The sequence below is a fragment of the Nicotiana tabacum genome, chromosome 3 (assembly GCF_000715075.1).
Source record: "Nicotiana tabacum cultivar K326 chromosome 3, ASM71507v2, whole genome shotgun sequence".
NCBI lineage: Eukaryota > Viridiplantae > Streptophyta > Magnoliopsida > Solanales > Solanaceae > Nicotiana > Nicotiana tabacum.
The window spans coordinates 22,227,001-22,245,482 of NC_134082.1; the positions used below are offsets into that span (position 1 = coordinate 22,227,001).

Below are 18,482 nucleotides of genomic sequence, written 5' to 3' on the forward strand. Positions count from 1 at the left end.
TTTTATGCGAATAAGGGTTCGGAATGATATTCGAGAGCCGTTGAAATGTTCTAAGAATATTTCTAGGCGTGGAGAAAATATTGCTACTATCACTAATTTTTTATAAAATACTGCTATTGTTTTACCTTATTTCTGGTTGTTTGCGACATGGAGATAGCACTTGTGAGACTAATTTCATGTTACCATAGGACAAGATAGTTAAAAATTAGAGGTCTTCGCTCATGGCATAGCTCCAAAGTAGAGGGTGCAGGCGATAGTGCCATGGTTAGATGAAGATGATGCAGATAAATGTTGCTGTATTGATCCTTCCTTTTCTTTTCTTGATAAAATTTTCAATTGTGCTCGGGTCATCAAGGATTAGAGCAAAGGGTGATCATAACTCTGGGAAAAAATTGAAAGAATTCTATGATCATCGTAAGAGTATTCATCCTAGGTATGATTTGATAACATAGAAGTAGTTAGTAAACTGAAAAATAATTTTAATGATGTCTTGCTACAAGAGAAATCTTTTTTGAAGAAGAGAGCTAAAAATTTCGGGCTATAATTTGCTGATAATAATGCCATATTCTTCCATATCCAAATATTAAAGCACAGGAGGAGAAATCAAATAGATTCCTTAAAAGATGAAAGCGGGCACTTAACTAGTAACTCAAAAAGATAATATTCACGCGTTGATTGTCAATTATTACTCTAATTTATTTGACTCAAGCTCCAAGAATTATGCGCTAGTGATTAGCATGGCGAGTAGAAGGATTTTAGGTGATGATAACAATTTGTTATTGGCTCTATTTTCTCATGAGGAGTTTCACAAAACTGTTTTTCATATGCATTCAGATAAGCCGCCACAGCCTGATGGTATAAATCCTAATTTTGGTATTTGACTGGGCATGAGTTTTCGGAGGCTTGCAGGTACCTGATTAAAAAAAAATCTTTTCCCGCCTCACTACATGAAACCATTATTGTCTTATACCAAAAAAGCAGGATAGTTCAACTCTTAAGACTTGCATCTTATTGCATTAAGTAATATTTTATACAAATTTATTATTAAAGTACTTGCTAATATGCTGAAGTCTCTATTTTCAAGAATTACCTCGTTAACTCAGTCAGCTTTTGTGCCTGGACAGTTAATTTCCGACAATGTGTTAATAGCTTTTGAAGTAATTCATCACATGAAATGTCAGAGGTGGGGTGACAAAGATGAGATGGATCTGAAAATTGGTATTAACAAGGCTTATGATAGAGTAGACTCGGGATTTTTTAAACTATCATGTTAAAGTTGAATTTTGATCCAAATTCGGTTCACCTTATTATAATTTGCATGACTTCTGTGAGTTATAAAATTTCTTTTAATGGGGAGGAGATTGAGATGATTATTCCAAGGAGAATCCTTAGGCAAGTTGATTATTTATCTCCTCACCTATTTATTGTTTGTACGAAAAGATTGTCCGAATTATTTATTTTGTTATACAGAAAGTTCAGGTGTTATCCATGATAGTCGGATCTGCAGAAGAGCTCTTAGTGTATCTCATCTTCTGCTTTCAAATAATTTTGTTTCTTCTTCCGTGCTACAAACAGGAAAAGTGATAATATTAATAATATTTTATCTATTTATGAGAAAGCTTCGGAAGTTGAATTTTGATAAACTTGAAGTTTTTTCAGTACTAATGTGAGGAAAGATGCATAACTTGCTTTATCTACTGAATTATAGTTTTTTTTACCCCAATGATCATAACATTTATTCGAGCTTACCTTCACCAATTGGTAGGATTAAGACTCTAGTTTTTTCTTTTCTTAGACATGGTGAGGAACACGTTTTTTTGTTGGGATATTTTTTTTCTAGGGCAAGAAAAGAGGTTTTAATTAAGTCAGTGGCTCAAGCTATTCCTTCATCATGGTTGTGTTCCTTACTCCACCCTCTTTATGTGATGACCTGAAGAAAATTATAAACTCTTTCTGGTGGGGTTCAAAGATTGGGAAGCAAAGAAAGATGCATTGGCTGTCCTGACAGCGCTTTTATAGGGAAAAAAAGATTTGAGGTATGAGTTTTCGTAACTTGCACTGTTTTAATATCGCTCTACTTGGGAATAAGTGTTGGAGATTTCTCACTATCCCGAAAGATCTTCTTTGTCAAGTCCTTAAAGCTAAATATTTTCATTTAGAGAATTTTCATGAGCCCAATTAGACCAGAATTCTAGTTACTTGTGAAAAATCATATTGCATTCTAAGGAGCTATTGCAAAATGTATCAGGTGGAGAGTGAGAAATGATAAAAAAATAAATTAGTATTAGTAATGACCCTTGGCCGCTTTAGATGATAAATTTTTTCCCAAAATCATTCTATGCGGAAACTCAAAATATGCAAGTCAAAGATCTGTTTTGTGAAACTAGCAGAAGGTAGGATTAAGATAACATTTTTTCTATATTTGACATAGAGGAGCAAAAATAATTTGCAGTATTTCGTTTAGTGTAAGAGGTGAGGTTGATCGCTTAATTTGGCATTTTATAAAAAAAAAGACGATCTTATATGATTAAATCAGGTTATCAAATTTGTTATTCTCTCTCGAGCTTTTGACCTTTGTTGGTATTTGTTGACGGGAAGAAACTTTGGCACTTGAAGTTACCTCCAAAGATATTATTTGAAGGTTTGCCCTTAGTGGTTCAAGACACCCTTTCGCTTGCGTAAGCAACGACCCCTAGCGTCCAGAGCAAGCGCTTTTAGTATTCCCGACCGCCTGCCTTTCGGCCTTAGCGTTCCAAATAACCAGTAGTGTGACCGATCTGTGTTCAAAACAATCGATGAGGCTAGCGACGACTCGTGGTTTGCTCGAAGTATTCTGCCTACTATTTACTAATTTTGCCTACTAAGTCCAATTTACTAGCTATATGATTAATCCTATTGATATTACTAACTTGAGTGTCGAAATACTCGAATCTGATCAGCATATTATTTATTTAGCAAAAGATGCAACGTCATATAATTGCATCAATTGGACATTGGCTACACTCCAATTAAAGGGATGAAGTTATGTCAAATACTTTTGGAATCATAAAAATAATAATATCGGGACACCTCTTTTTGGCATCTCAAAATCCTCTTGTTAGTAGGCATTTGGACATAAAAATTAGTAGTATGACTTTTTGAAAAAAGTAAGAGTTAAGTTCAAAAATAGTATTTGAAATTTGAAATTATGTTTGAACATGTATGTCATCGAAAAAATATTGCAGTTTGTGTTCAAAAAACTCATCTTAGAAAATCTCAAAATACTTAGCAAATTTCATGGACAAACAAGTTTCAAAATAATTTGAAAAAAAAGAAAGAAAAATAATCTACGGATAAACGGGTCCTAGTCTCCAACGTTTTTTAAGAAATAGTCAAATAGGGAAAGAAAAAAATCTTATCGAAAGGAACCGACTAATGCCTACATATTTTGCATGCTGAACTATTAGCCTATTTGCTGGACTAGAACTAGCTTTATAAAAAAAAATTATTTTCTCTAATTGTGGAGCATATACTTAAGTATTAGGCAATTTATTTTCTATAGCTACTACTTTCTGCTGATACATTGTTAATGTAGCAGTTTTCTTCTTGACGCCGTTGGCATTGATATCTTCCATATCTTTAGGGAGATAAATGATATAGGAGACAAACTTGCACAATATGGAAGAAGTTCTATTCCGCTCAATTTGAAAGAATACATTGTCATATTCCGCTCAACTTGCATAAAGACTACGCTGAATTAACTATTGATAGGCTATCAATTACAATTATCACATTCAATTATTTGTAATAACCACATTTTAGATTCCTAGTTTCCCGTTTCTAAGCAAGAAAATAAAATAAAAATTAATGTAAATAAAAATAGCAGATGCATTTTTGATTATGGTTGTTATAATATGGCCAGCTTGCAAATTTAAAAGAATCATATCGCACATACTCAAATAACTTGTACAAAACTGCCACTTTTACTTTCTGTATTCAGAAATACAATGGTCTCCAATAATTTTCGAGAAATAACCAACTAGGAATATACAAAAGTATTGTCTAAAAAAACAAACTAAATACTCCAAAAATAAAAGAATTTTCAAGATAATGAGTATTATAATATAAACTTACTCATATTGGATATTCACATAAAACCATACCAACTCATCATAATTGAGTGATTTATGGAATATATTTCAACTAATCATAATTAAATTAAAGATTCTATCACCATCTGGCAAATTCATAACGGACACATACCTCAAATAGCTGGAAGTGCAATATAAAAAAGCCAGTACAAAACTGCCACATTTCACCTCTCTTTGTTCCTCTATTTCTCTCATTTCTCTTTCCCTTGGCTTTTTTCCCTCTCGCTTTCCGTCCCCATTTTCCGCACAAAACTCAACACAGCCCTAAATCTCAAATTCCACTTGAAACGCCATTTCCACTGTAAGAAGTAAGAACTAATACCTTTCACCGCAAATCTCTCTCTTTATATTCAAATCATTCTTTTCCTTTTTGCGTTCTGTTTTATCTTACATTTTTTGTAATTTCTTTTGGCGATTTCTTTGTTTTTGTTTTTTCAGGTAAAATCAATAAGCATTTAGGGTTTTGAACACCAAATTCGCTGATAACGAATCAAAATCAAATCCTTCTTCGGGAAATTCTCAGGTTAGTTGTTGAATTCCACCAATTTATAGTAAAATGGTTAAATATTTTTTCACTCATTTTGAATTTTTTAAAATTGTGTTCTGCCTTCTTATTGCATATGCTGATGATACATGTATATGTTAGGTGTATGGGCATGTGTACGTGTAATATATACTTAGTATGTTTGTTCGTACCTATGCATTATTTTTTTCCTCTCCAATTTTCGGTGGTTGATTTTTGTGATGTCAGCTTCATGTTATTTTAATGTTGAATTATCCTCTCCTAAAAACTAATTTATTTGTGGAAATTTGACTTTAGTTTATTTCACCTTATATTCCTAATGTGGATAGTATTTTATACTTAGTTTTTCTTTTTTCTCTTTTCTAATGTGGATAGTATTTCACCTTATTTTATATTCCTAATGTGGATAGTATTTTATACTTAGTTTTTCTTTTTTCTCTTTTCAGGTTGTTGTTACGTTTGTAAATTTAATTCAATTTGAGGTAAAAGGTTAACTTTTTTTTACTGCTTTTGAATCTTTTTTGATTGCCTTTTTCTGGTTTATGATATTTCTGACTGCGTATGCAGATGATACATGAATATAGTGTATGTGTGTGTGTGTAGATAGATAGACATATATAACGTGTTACTTCAATTCATGTTCCATAATGTGTAGTAGTTAAAACTTGTCATCTCATCTTTTTCCTTTCTGGTTTTTTTTCAGTTATGGTGAATGGTCAGGTTCTCTGATAAGGCTCCTTGGCTCTTGAGGAGTGGAATATACTAGCCTGCCTCAGTCTGTAACTAATTTTTGTAGTAAACTGGAGCTCATTTCACTATGTCGGGATTCAATCGCAATGGAGTCAATTTGATCAACTGCTTCTTTCATTTTTCTGAATGGCATCCACTTGAATAGCAAAGTCAACAGGGGCTTGAAGCCCATATCAAAATTTTCCCTTTTAAGAGTATCATACTACTTTTACCTTTCTTTATAATCAAGGATCATACTGCTTTTATCTTTGGATTGGTATGTGAATTGAGTTGCATATTGATTTGTAACAAGATGCATGCTAATTTTCAGGTGTGGGGATCAAATTGTTATCGGGTTGTATAGTGTAGTCATTACAACTTTCTGTAGTTTCTTGATGTTTGTGAAGGGGCATTCTGTTGCTAAAGTGACAGAAATGGGGTGCTGTGGGTGTTTTGGGTTCTGTTTTGCTAGGAAACCAAAGAGGGTGGGAAGGCCCAATTTGGGATTGTCAAATAACTGTTCTCAGGAGTCTTTGCTATATGAAGAGGGGGAGGAAGAAGATGGTTGCTCCTACAATGGTGATGTAACTGATACTGGTATTGGGGATGATGGTGAGTATCGCTGCCCAGTCAAACGCTCTGAAGAGATTCTCATGTACAGAGCTCAAAATGGGTTGGTTTGCAGGGAGATCCCTGTCAAGGAAACCCACAAAGTCATACGGGATGAGGTAATAGGAGAATATAAGATCTTTTTAACACTTACGGCAAACAAAGTATCCGTGTATAGCTGGAAAATGGAAATGTTTGAACCTTCATTTAATTTAATAGACGTGAAAATGATGGTTACTAATCCCCTCCACTCGATGCTTCCACTTCAGCTCAGCTTCCATCGAGCTATAGATGAGTAGGTTTGGCTGTCCTGATAGGTGCTTTTTTTCTCCCCTAAAGTCAGGACTAAGAGGCCTTCTTGTTTTTCTTTCTAAGACATTCATATATTAAAGCTTCTCCTTTTGGGAAATTCCTCCGATAATTGATGTGAAGCATATCTTTTTACTCATACAAAAAAATCAAGCCCAGAACAGACAAATGAACATATTAATTTTTAACATCTTAAGATATCTGATAGGAGAAATATACTTCCCTGATAGCATATGCTTACCTATTAAAAAAGGTAAACCAGAGCAGGCATTTTAATTTTTAATATCTCCAAAGATGTCTGGTTGGAGAAATATACTTACTTATGTTGCTATTAACTTGTTTTTGATAAGAAAAGGTTGAGTTCTTGCTAGTGCACCCACAACACCTTTTAATTTGCTATTAATTTTTTGTAATATACATTTGTATGTTGAGCCAACTGAAGTGGCATGCTCTATTGCATGGTTATCCTTTTATGCAGCTATTTTATCGCATTATTTATCTTCTCTTGTACAAATGCAATTATTGAAGTGGCACGCTCTATAAGCTTTGTATGGTCAACCTTCTATGCAGCTTTTCTAAAAAGAAAAAGCGGTTGACCTTCTATGCAGCTATTTTGTAACATTACTTTTCCTGGTGTTACTCATGGATGTAATTGTTCCAGGATGAAGATGGGAAAAAGATGGTTAATGAGTATGTACGTGAATATAAGATTGGTTCTGGTAGCTATGGAAAAGTGGTGAGCTGATTGCTACTGGTGTTATGTTACCATTTTTAATTGAAGGAATTTCGGTTAAATATCTTGTCACCTTGCAATGACAGGTTCTATATCGGAGCCGTACTGACGGAAAACATTATGCCATTAAGGTAACATTATACGATATTTCAATTTAGTAACAAGAAGTAAATTTTTATGATTTCATCTTATTTGGCTGTTGATACATGACTTAGCTTAAAGCATGCATTTCCTTTACCTGCACTCTTGATCTTATGTACAACTTCTGTTCTCATGTGTAAATCAGATTGCTTTAAACATAGAATTTGAGGTTTAAAATTTAATATGCCTTTTTGTTACAGTTCTCTTTAATGGGTTGCTAGATTCATGATGAAATTTGTTAAGTTATACTAGAGAATACTCACCATCAAAGTCAGGTCATTTTCATCCTTTCATTGATCGCTGGGAGGGAGGGATTAATTAACTATTTTATCCATGACCACTAGTTCTATTAGTAATTATTGTTGTGGAAGAATAGATGGAAAAAGGATAAGAAGTGAACTATTTTGTATGAATAGGTGGTTTTAGAATAATGACTGTTTGTCATTGATATTGGCTTAGTTGGTCTCTCAAATAGTGGTAAGTGCTTTCAGTAATTTATGCAGGCCTTTCGCAAGTCTCATTTATTAAAATTGCGTGTGGCACCTTCAGAAACTGCTATGTCAGATGTTCTTCGTGAGGTACATGCTCTGTTCTTCCATTGAATTTTTGTTACACCTACTTTTGGGTTATCGCCAAACTTTATTCTGTAATTCGGCTATACAATGTTGAACGTGAATCTCTTGCAAATTTAGGTAAAGTGGTAAACAATATTCCATTGTGAAAATAGAAGAGGAGATTAATTTTTTGTATAATTTCTTCAGTTATATGAACACACAAATTTGTATAATCTTTAGTTATGATATAATCATTAACATCTTCCACAATTTTTAATTGCTCTATAGCATATTTGTTAAGGATAGCCCATTAAACAACAACAACATACCCGGTGTATTCTCACAAGTGGGGTATGGGGAGGGTAAAGTGTACGTAGACCTTACCCCTGCCCTTAAAAGGCAGAGAGGCTGTTTCCGGAAGACCCTCGGCTCAGGAATGAGAGAGGGGAGGGGCAATAACAAGCAAACCGATCAGACAACCAAAGCAAAAAAAATACAAACCTAGCAAAAGGTAATGCAATCAGAAAACCGAAACACAAAACCAAGGATATCATTCAATGTTTTTAATGTTTATCCCGGCTTTCAGCAACCTTACTAAACTCAAGGGGGTGAAGTAGTTTGAGTGTGCTTATATTGAAATCAGGAAACACTACCAAAAGCACTGAAATAGTAAACTACCCCCTAAATAGCAATCAATCACAGGAAAGAAAAACTATGTTTGACCCCCCCTCCCCAAAGTGGTCGAACTGCTTGCACACGTGATAATGAATCTATCCTTGATCACTATAAAGAAGTATAGTGATACAATTCTCCATACCATCATTAGCGTAGTTTGACCGAAGAAAAAGTGGTCGCAGTGACTAGTTGTTCAATGCTTGGAGACGGGTCTCAATGCGCAAATTCTAATACGATGATGAAAGGAAGAAGTCCTCCCTGAAACAGTGATCGGAAATTCAATGTTCAAAAGAGGGATTTAATACCCAAACTCTAGTGCCATGAAGAAAATGAAGAGGAAAACTTTTAGAAACATTGACCAGAATTCTTATTTAGAGGAGGGACTTAGTATCAGGAATCTGATACATTGAGAAAAAACAAAAGAAGTTTTGAAAATGTTTTGCTTGAAACATCGCTTGAAGAAAGCCCCCAAGGAGGTGGCCTAGCGGTCGAAGAGTTAAGAGTGATAATTTTGGGAACCAAGTTTCAAATCCCAGCAGAGTCGATACTAGGTGAATTCTTTTGATTTGCCTAAGCTTTGGTGAACGACATCTATGCTGGCAGGAGGTAGCAGGTATCTGGTAGATTAGTTGAGGTACCTGCAAGTTGTTGTCCCAAAATAAAAAGTTGTTAGAAGAATAAATGTGATAGTCGTCAGAAGAGATAGAGATGGTGCTGATAGAATGATCACTATGGAGTGGCTCTATATTATCGGAGTGGTAATTAACAAGTGGCGAAGTTAAACAATTACTAAAAAGAAAAGTGGTTCTTCTAGAATGCTCACTTGAAAGATGCAAGAATAGTAAACTTATTTAGAATCAGAAAAGTTTGGGCTTGGTAAGCGATGGAAGGTCACCTATCAGTAGGCAGAAGCTCCTTATGTCTCTATCAAGATTGTAGATTCTCTGATATCATAAAAAGTGAAGAAAAGAAAATTCTCTTGTTAAAATTGGCTGACTAAAGACATACACGGGGCTCTATTTATTTTAAATAAGTACGGCATAGATACTTATAGGAGATCTTAGTTATATGAACTATGAGGTAAGAAATGTTTTTCTAATTCTTGGAATTCTTAATAATGAGTAGTGACCTAGTCATTAATGATAAATTCAACTGTTGTATGTCTACATTCTGCATAATATTCTTAATTTTTTCTGATAACAAGTGATATTTACACAATCTTGATGATTCTCTTGACTTTGAACCTTGGCCATAGATGAACTTGAAAATTTTGACTGTTCTACTCTATCCTTAGGCTTCTCAGTTTGATTTATCAATAAAGAACAAAAATGACTCCTCACTGTGTAAGATTTGGTAGTATTAGTCTTTATATTTGTTAAGAATGTCTGATTACTTTTGTTTTACTGTGTGCCAACTAAGTTTGAGATGGATTGATGGATTGCCCTATGTCACTCCTGTTTTATTATATGACTCAGCTACCTATTGCATTTTCTATTCTCATAAACTATTATGGCCTAAATGTTTATTCCCATTTTTACAGGTTCTGATCATGAAAATGCTGTGCCATCCCAATATAGTTAATCTTATTGAGGTGATTGATGACCCAACAACGGATCACTTCTACATGGGTATTCCTTGAACATTCCTTTTCCTATAAACCAACCTCGTTTAAATCAGTCAGCCAAGGCTTGCTCTGTATATTGAATCATATTTTGGTGAATGGAAAGAGGGAACCAAAGTATCCCAAAAAAAGGGGAATCCCAGAAAATCCTAAGCTTTTTTCCTTTTCTTTTTTGGTTTCAAACAGTTCTTGAATACGTTGAAGGAAAATGGGTCTGTGAGGGTGCTGGTCCGGCAGGTGGTCTCGGAGAACATAAGGCACAGACGTACTTGCGTGACACGGTATCCGGCTTGATGTATCTACATTCTCATGTATGACCTAGCCTTTTAGTCATGTCTTTGAAAGAAATATATTTTCGTTGAATCACGTCTCATGAGGTTTTCTGTGCATCATGACCTTTTTGTGGATTTTTCTTATTGTGATTGATCTTAAAGGCTTCATCACTAATTTATGCTAAGGGCATTCTTGAAGGCATATACTTGTGAGAAACTCCACTTCCAGTTATGTATTGGGTTAATTATGTTATCCTTGATTGACTGTTGAGTTCTAATTTGAAGTATTGGCACACTTTGACTAAATATTTATAATCTTGGTGTATGGGATTGGTAAGTTGTTCCTCATGTACAATTCCGTGCTCTATTTTAATGTGTTTGAGGAATGAAATGCTTACCTTTAATTTCTAGGTTGTTTTGGCTTGATAAAACTAGTGAAACTATCAACCAAAAGCACTCTATACAACAAGGGGGTCGTTTGGTTTATGGGTTAGAGAAAATTTAAACCATGATAGAATTTTTGCGAAATACATAGATATACCCTCAAAAATTGCCACCAGTGACTATTAACCCCATACTTTGCTTGAACTCTTCATCAAAAAGAGATGTGTTGCAAGAGAAGTCTTCCCATAGTTTCCTGATACCCTTCCATAACCCAGTACCATTAAGTGATCTAACAACATTGGTACACCGGTGACTATTAACCCCATACTTTGCTTGAACCTATCTCCTTCCAAAGGCCAACCTCTTCTTGGTTATACCTCCAGTGCCATTTCATTAACATGCTCTTGTTGTGAAGTGCTAGGTCTTTGACTCCAAGACCTCCAAGTGATTTGGGAAGTGTAACTTTGGCCCATTTGACTAAGTGGAACTTGTGGTTGGAGCTATTATCTTCCCATAGGAAAGATCTCCTAATCTTGTCAAGCTATCTTTGCACTTTGACTGGAATTGCAAAGAGAGACATGAAATAGGTAGGTATGTTGTCCAAAACACTATTGATGAGTGCTAATCTGCCACCTAGAGATAGGTACTGCTGCTGCCAAGAAGCTAATCTTTTCTCAGACTTTTCAACGACTGCATTCCAGATTTCAGTTGACCTTTGTCTAGCACCCAAAGGAAGACCAAGATATGTGGTCGGGAAGGGACCAGTGTTGCAATACATAATATCTGCCAGCTTTTTCAATTCAGGGACCACATTAACAAGGTAAATAATGCTTTCAGACATGTTAATGTGGAGACCTGACATAGCTTCAAAAAGCATAAGAGTGAGGTTAAGTTACTGAACTTGAGATTTTCTGCACCACAAAAAATTAAGGGTGTCATCTGGGAATAATAAGTGATACAGAGATGGTCAATTTTGAGTTGCTACCCACATCAAAACCTTGTAACCATTGTAGCTGCTTGGTCTATTCGAGCATTCTACTAAGCCCCTCCATGGCTAAGATAAATAGAAAGGGAGATATGGGATCTCCTTGCCTGATCCCTCTTTTAGGAGAAAAGAAGCCTATACATAATACTTCATTGTGGTGAAGCTATATCTGATCCATTTGATCAATTTCTCTCCAAATCCCATTTGCCTTAGGATTGAGATTAGATATTGCCAATTTAGTTTGTCAAAAACCTTCTCAATATCAAGCTTGAATAAAAGGCCAAGTTTCACCATTTTTTTTGCCTCCAATCTAGGACTTCATTAGCATAAGGGCAACATCAGTGATCTGCGTACTTTTAATAAATGCATTTTGGTATCCTGAGGCCAGCCTCCCAATCACCTTTTTAGACTGTCAATTAAAACCTTAGCCAGTATCTTGTAGACCTTGAATGGGCTACTCTATGGTGAATATTTAAAGTGTTGAATATCATGAATTAAATCGTAAATGATAACTTGTTGGACATGTTGAGACCGTAAAATGTTGTTGGTACGCCAAGATTTAGGTCAGTGGAGAGCTTACATCTTAAGGTGTTTTTCCTAAATTGCATGCTTTAAATACTTTCGAATAGGTTTTGAAATAGGGACTTATGCTTGTGGGTGTGCGTTGCACCATGTTTTGCAAATATGTGTGATAAATGGACCTTGATCCTAACTCAACCTCAAAAGCTAGCTTGTGAGGTGAGGATTGCCCAAGACCATATAAGGAGACCAAAGACCTCAAATCCCACCGATGTGGGACAACTCAACAATGTGCATGTGCATCAATGGACTATCTTATGAAATGATTTGTGTATCTTGAATTACTGTCATTTAAAATTATGAATATTGAAAGATATCATGTGTAACAATGCCTTAATTATTAAACACTGCATAACAATCCCTTTCTCATTAATCACCGCATAAACAGTCCCTGCATTATAATCTTGCATGACTAGTAAGTGAACCAAATGACCCTTTAAGTCATATAAGCCTTGATAAGCAAGAGATTTGCTTGTCCTCCATGAATAGTACATGGTGAAACTAGGTAAGCAGGGAGTTGCCTCGTCCACCATGGAGAGCACATGCTAAAAATAATTGGTATAAGCTCCGGCAAGCGGGAGGTTGACTTGTCCGCCATGTACATCACGTGATGAAAATAATTGGTCCATGTCCCGACATGCGGGAGTTTGGCTTGACCGACACGAACAATACATGGTGTAACATGTCGACATAAGCCTTGCTGATCGGGAGGTTGGGTCAACCACATTATATGCTTATGGTGAATTTAAGTAAGGATCTAAGTAGAACCGCCCGTAGAAAGGGAGTATGTTTATGCTTGAGGCCTAAAAAGAGATTATGTTTACACTTGAAGCCTAAGAGATAAAATATGTTTTAAAGAATTATTTCAATTGTATTAACAAATGTGTTTACCATGGCAGCTACAGCCGCAATAAAATGAGAACTGTTTACGAATTATAATATTGCTATTAAACATCTACTTTGGGTTGTGATTGTTAGATACTCTTATGCGTGTTTTCTGAAAGACTTGTCTCACATTTTGGAGGGAGTCTATGAGACTTGCTGAGTACATCATGTACTCACGTCTCTGTTATTGTATGTTTTCTTCTTTAAATTTACCGATGCAAGTGTGCAGTGTGACGGTGATACATTAGACTCAATCTTTTCCTATTCTTTGTTTGATAAGCCCCATATGATGAATTCAGTGGCGGTATTTGTATTAGTTTTTCATTCTCTTGCCTTAGCGGGTTGCATCCCGATGATATGTTGTATTCCAATATGTCTTTAGAAACATTGATCCTTCTTGTAACTTTTGCATCTTCTTGATGCTTGCAATGAAGCAACTTATTTCATAAAAAAAAAAAAGAAACTCCATGGTTACCCCGTGGGTTTCATAGTTAAATTTTGGTTAACTGCTTTGAACCCATTTTGAAATTGTCTATTCGCTCAGGTTATAAGCATAAAAGCAGCTGGTTTTCAAATTGAATACCTCTGTGCGTCCACATTACCACGGGTGGGAGTGTCACTTATTTGAAGAAGTAAAAGTTCTATCAGTGGTCCGAGTGGGATTAACATTTCTTTTCTGCACATTCATTGAGTTTTGAAAAATCCCAACAATCTCAAATATAGATAGAGAGCTAGGAATTTCGTGAAAGTCAGAAGGTGCAAGTAGCACATAATAGAGGATAAAAGTTAGAGAAACTGGTTCATTGGTGTGAAATCATTTGGAAGGAAGTTATCTTGAAAGACCTACAATCTCTGGGAATCCATGCTGACTTAATACAAAGTAGAACATAATGGAAGAAAAGATCCAAATTGGCGTGTAACCAATAGGTGTGATTAAGGTTTTGTTTGATAGGAGTCTTTTGTCGCGTTAATGATTTGTATTTCTGTCCTTTACCTTATCAAAAAATGATTTGTATTTCTGTGAAAAATGTAGAAAACTCTAGTGCTAAAGGGCCTAAATCTTCAAATTTTATTGCTGCAGGTCTAAATGGAGTGACATGGTTTTGTGAGGATTCACATAGCCTATCCTTAGTGGAGCATTATGGTCTGTAAGGATTCATATAGCCGACCCGAACTAGCTTGAAATTGTAGTGTAGTTGCTGCTATAGTTGTTAGGCTTGTCAACTACGATTAGTCTCCTTTGCAAATGGCCTTTTACTTTTGAATCTTCTTTTGTGGCCTTCTTCCCTCCCTCTTTCCCATTTACTGGGGAAGGTAGCTATTTTGACCTCAATCATGACATTGTTCATTTTAGAAATTGTTTGTTCAGCTAGTTGTAAGCATGTCATACTGCCTATGAGATTCTTTGCATAAGGGCAGGCCTTTAACTTGAGGTATTAGAAAGTCGGGGACCCAAGTGAGGGGTCACTTTCTTTCCTGCAGGGTTTATCGATATGAATACTATGTTAAATGTGAACACGGAGATGAAACCTTTGGACACACGCATTTTCTTTAGATTCCTTAAATCACGTATCACTAATTTTAAGGTTTAGCAGATACCTATATGTCATTGATAGATCACTGTAATGTGCTTTATGCAGTTTAACATATATATTTTTTCTTCTCTTGAACAGAATATAATCCATGGGGATATTAAGCCAGACAATCTTTTAGTTACGGCCTCTGGCAGGGTGAAGATTGGTGATTTCAGTGTTAGCCAAGCTTTTGAGGTATGACCTTTTTCAACAATGGTTTTTTTGGCTTTATTAATTAAAAAGGAGCAATGGTTTTCTTCTGAATTTCCTTTTATGTAGATTCATGTACAAGGGTCTGTTTTTTAGTTTTTTTCTTCTTCATTTTTCCCACTGGGGAGGTAGGCTGTGGGTCTTTCAAAGTTGCGTGCTTCCCTTGACTTATTCGGCACGCAGCAAATGTTAGTCACTGTACTTCTGTAGTTTTGTCGTATCTGTTCTGCACTTACGGATTCTTGGTGTTTTCCCTGCATCTAGCTGTCGAAGACCTTGATCTGACTCCTTTCAATTTATTGTCCAAGCATCATTTTGTGAGCTGTTAGATATATGAGAGATGAATATGTATCTCAGGGATCACTGGCTCTGTTCAGCACATTGTTTGCATGGAAGCAGGGAGTGTGAATTGTGGGTCTAACTTCCACCTGCCTGCTTTCCCTGCTTTCTCTTTCTCTTTCTGATGTGATATGTTGCTCGGACCCTTCAAAATTCTTGCCACACCATCGATCCGACATGATTTGAGTGTCAGTGCAGGATCTGCACTGAATTTGGTGACCCTAACTTTGGTATTTTGACTACACCTGGGGCCAAGAAATATAGGCTGATTGGGTATTTGGTTTGATTTTAGGTTTGTCATATGTAAATTCAGTAAAGTACTAGAACACTTTGCTATTATACGAGATAATTTATATATAAAATATAAGCGTGTACAAAAAATGTAACTATACTAGCTTTAATTTAATAACTTCAATTAATTGTCAAATATATACTTTAAATGTCGTAGTTACATTTATTCTTGACTACATATTAATACCCCTACTCCCGAATCCGAAGATTAAAAAATACTAATACTATACTTGTATCAACTTATAATTACTAATAGTCATCTTTTGTTTAACTTAGTTAACAATAATGGATTCAAGTCACCATATTAATCAAAAAATAATTTTTTTTCCAACAATCTTAAACAACTAATTGTCATATATATTATTCTTATATACTTATTGGTCGTATCATAGCGCCCGCATCCATACTTTGACCCATATCCCCGAATCTTAAAATTTATGAGATAACGAATCCGACCTCTAGATCCATACATGTATCATATACCCCTACCCGTATCCGAGTAACATAACTGCCCTCAGGTTTTTTCCTGTCACCTTCATTGTTCTCTGGCAGCCTCTGCTGTACTCATCAATAATATGCATAAATTCCTTTTGCATTTGAAGGCCCTTGGGAGAGGGGGGCTCTTGATGCTGTTTATTTATATCCTTTTGTTCTAAATTCTGGGGCTGAAGGGTTTAGGGTGATTGTTACGTTATATTTGCCATTATCTTATATTATTTTTTTCTCTTTCAGTTAATTGCTGACATTAGTGAACTGTTTTTTTGTAGGATGATAATGATGAGCTTAGGCGGTCTCCTGGCACTCCGGTTTTTACTGCTCCTGAGTGCTGTTTAGGTTAGAGTCTCCGGTCCTCCAAAATTGACATTTAAATAATCTTTTTACTTACTGAAGTGTTTTCTTCTTATTAATAGGACTAACATATCATGGAAAAGCTGCTGATACATGGGCAGTTGGTGTCACCCTTTACTGTATGGTTTTAGGAAAATACCCATTTCTCGGAGACACACTCCAGGACACATATGACAAGGTGAGGCCGTGAGGGTCAACTCTTGTTCCAGATGTATTATACAAGGTTAAGTCCTTAGTTTTCAAGCTTCTTTTAACAGTCTTCATTTTGTATTCCCAGATAGTAAATAACTCCCTCTCGCTCTCCCTGATGGTATGAATCCCCCGCTGAAGAATTTGCTCGAGGGGCTTCTTTGTAAAGGTTCGTCTCTCATGCCACTGGCATTTGCCTTCTGCTGTCTTATTGCGGATGCTTTGAATTTGTAGAAAAGCATTCGGGTCAAGTTTTTATTTCTGTTATAATAATATATTGGGATTAAGGCGGGCTTAAACAAAGCTACATGGATCGTAATGATTCATATAGCCAACCCAACTAACTTGAGATTGAGGCATAGTGGTAGTTATAATATGTATTTTTTTCCCTCGGGGTTTTCCTAACAAGTACTGGCTTGTTTAGATCCAGCAAAAAGGATAACACTCAAGAGTGTGTCTGAGCATGAATGGGTTGTCGGAAATGAAGGTCCCATCCCTCAGCATCTATGTTGGTGCCAGCGCAAAAAATTACAAAAGGAAGAATCTGATGGGAGAATGGAGGATCAGAAAGATGTTCTGTGATTTTTAATTTATGTTTCTAGTTTTCGAGTTGTGTTTTTATGGAACGGGAGCTAGGATGTTTCTTCCAACAAGCTTTGTTTGTGAAAGCAAAAGAATACAGTTATACAGGCAAAATAACACAGGATAATAGAGCATGAGAGGTAAGAGGTCAAGTAAATTCTGTGATATTTCTAGTGTAGTTAGTACTGGAAGACAGACGACTTGTGCCTCAAATGCAAGAACGCTTTTTTCAGTCAAGAAGACAAATTATTAGGTGTTTCCTCGTTAAGAGAGAAGAAGAAAAGAAGGGGAAAGCCAAACAATCAAGTTCTCCTTTTGCTTTATCATAATCCCCTTGAAAAACATTTGGTTTCTCATACTCCCTCAGCCAAAGATCAGAGAAGGATAAATTCTACGAACATGTAAAGAAGGGACAACATTGTACCCAATAAATTTATAAGCCCAATATAGAATTCATAATAAGTTTTTTCTAATCTCCCTCTAGAAATGAATTCAAAAGTTAGAAATTATTAAGCTCTCGTATGGTCACAGATTTTGGCTTCATATTTTTTTTTAAAAAAAAAAATTGAGAACATTGTTTGTTTATGAAATATGATAATATTTTGGGAAAATAATTCAAAAAATTTCAAGTTATCAAATTCTGGTTTAGGGCAGTTTTTGGGTGAAATTTTTTCTTCCATTCACAAAACTTCAACTTTTCTTTAAATAAAATGTATGTTCAAACACAATTTTAACTTTCAAAAATTATTTTTCAATACAACTTTAAAAACTTTTTTTTCAATTTTTAATCAAATATATGTCCAAATGTTAGCTAAGTTTTGAGTTGAAAGTGTGGATTCTAAAATCTTTTTATCTTATTTTACTTGTAATTGTTTTACACATTTTTATAGAGTACAAGTCAGAAGAGGAGCTTGGAACAACATTAAAGTCGTTTTCATGTGAGCTATACGAGTTCACGTCGTGGAAACAACCATTAATTTTGCATTAATTATGCTGCCTATGATATTTCTCTATAGTTTCTGTGGTCAGCATTTACAGCTTTGTATTACTATGTGCTTTTAGAAATTATTCTGCACAATAAGACTACCAGATTGACATTTACTTGCATCAATGGACCACTCAACATAAAAGGTGAAGAAGGCCTTCAGTATCTGATATTATTTGCCTTCCCTTTCACTGGTGGGGCCGTTTAGAAATAAACCACCTGACATTACTATCATTCATATTGACAGAAAGTTCCTGTTTGGAAAGTTTGTTCTCGAAATTCGATTTTATCCTAAGTTCAAGATATGGTCTAAGTGGACGTTTGGACATAAGAA

At 35.4% G+C, this 18,482-nt stretch overlaps 1 protein-coding gene across 1 annotated transcript; it reads left to right on the plus strand.

The window, feature by feature from the left end:
• Positions 1-4,275: 4,275 nt before the first annotated feature.
• On the plus strand, positions 4,276-17,446 carry LOC107799941 (serine/threonine-protein kinase GRIK2). Its single transcript, XM_016623084.2, is given in 16 exon segments — positions 4,276-4,438; positions 4,569-4,653; positions 5,100-5,135; positions 5,357-5,597; positions 5,714-6,110; positions 6,962-7,036; positions 7,120-7,164; positions 7,678-7,752; positions 9,944-10,031; positions 10,211-10,335; positions 14,803-14,898; positions 16,311-16,377; positions 16,455-16,570; positions 16,670-16,681; positions 16,684-16,750; positions 17,006-17,446. Coding segments are annotated over 12 exon segments (1,257 nt in total). The 5' UTR covers positions 4,276-4,438; positions 4,569-4,653; positions 5,100-5,135; positions 5,357-5,597; positions 5,714-5,777; the 3' UTR covers positions 17,164-17,446.
• Positions 17,447-18,482: the final 1,036 nt, after the last annotated feature.